At 47.9% G+C, this 1,163-nt stretch overlaps 1 protein-coding gene across 1 annotated transcript in view; it reads right to left on the reverse strand.

Moving 5' to 3' along the window:
- The window catches only part of LOC106819328 (rho GTPase-activating protein 7-like), a gene marked incomplete at its 5' end in the record, with an annotated part of 6,283 nt that overhangs the window by 2,385 nt on the left and 2,735 nt on the right, over positions 1-1,163 (reverse strand). Inside the window, one exon of the mRNA XM_014823976.1 lies at positions 284-456. Coding sequence (XP_014679462.1) covers positions 284-456 — 173 coding nt within the window. The remainder of the gene's footprint in view (positions 1-283; positions 457-1,163) is intronic.

A 1,163-nucleotide genomic window follows, 5' to 3' on the forward strand; every position in this document is an offset into this window, starting at 1 on the left:
GATGGCCACCTCCCACCCAAGATGGCCGCCTCCCATCCAAGATGGCCGCCTCCCACCCAAGATGGCCACCTCCCACCCAAGATGGCCGCCTCCCATCCAAGATGGCCGCCTCCCACCCAAGATGGCCACCTCCCACCCAAGATGGCCGCCTCCCATCCAAGATGGCCGCCTCCCACCCAAGATGGCCACCTCCCACCCAAAATGGCCACCTCCCATCCAAGATGGCCGCCTCCCACCCAAGATGGCTGCCTCCCACCCAAGATGGCCGCATTTCAAGACTCACCGTTCACGCAGCACTCGATTGAGCAGCTCAACAGGGGGCGCCTCGACATCGGCCGAACACTTCCACAGACGCAGCGGGTGACCGTCTGCGACCTTCTTAAAGGACAGCTCCGTGCCGTCGCTACCGGCAACCGTCGACACCGGCATCCAGCCCTTGAACTTGTCACGCGCCTCCTGCGGATGTCAGATGATGCGGTGATAGGGTGACAAGTGGGAAATTGACACGGTGACAAACAATGTGACAATGTGACATGGTGACATTGTGACAGGGTGACATTGTGACACGACGCACCTGTACTACGTCCCAATAATACGTGACTTAATAGTTGACAGGTTGCAATAGATGACAATTGATAGATTGACAATGATAGTTGACAATCCACAGGTGCATGCAAGGTGGCCCTAGCACTCCCGACTACTGACGTAAAAGTTACAAAGCTAAGAAATATTAAACCCACGTAAGTATAAATATAGAAAACAAAAAGTTGAGGAGCTATAGAACTAGCAAGTAACAAAGCTATGAAATAGTAAGCCCACGTAAGTATAAATATAGACGGCAAAAGGTTGAGGAGCTATAGAACTAGCAAGTAACAAAGCTATGAAATAGTAAGCCCACGTAAGTATAAATATAGACGGCAAAAGGTTGAGGAGCTATAGAACTAGCAAGTAACAAAGCTATGAAATATTAAACCCACGTAAGTATAAATATAGACGGCAAAAGGTTGAGGAGCTATAGAACTAGCAAGTAACAAAGCTATGAAATATTAAACCCACGTAAGTATAAATATAGAAGACAAAAGGTTGATAAGCTATAGAACTGGGAAGTAACAAAGCTATGAAATATTAAACCCACGTGAGTATAAATATAGAAGACAAAAGGT

This window comes from Priapulus caudatus, unplaced genomic scaffold, assembly GCF_000485595.1.
Source record: "Priapulus caudatus unplaced genomic scaffold, Priapulus_caudatus-5.0.1 Scaffold3196, whole genome shotgun sequence".
NCBI classification, from domain to species: Eukaryota; Metazoa; Priapulida; class Priapulimorpha; order Priapulimorphida; family Priapulidae; genus Priapulus; species Priapulus caudatus.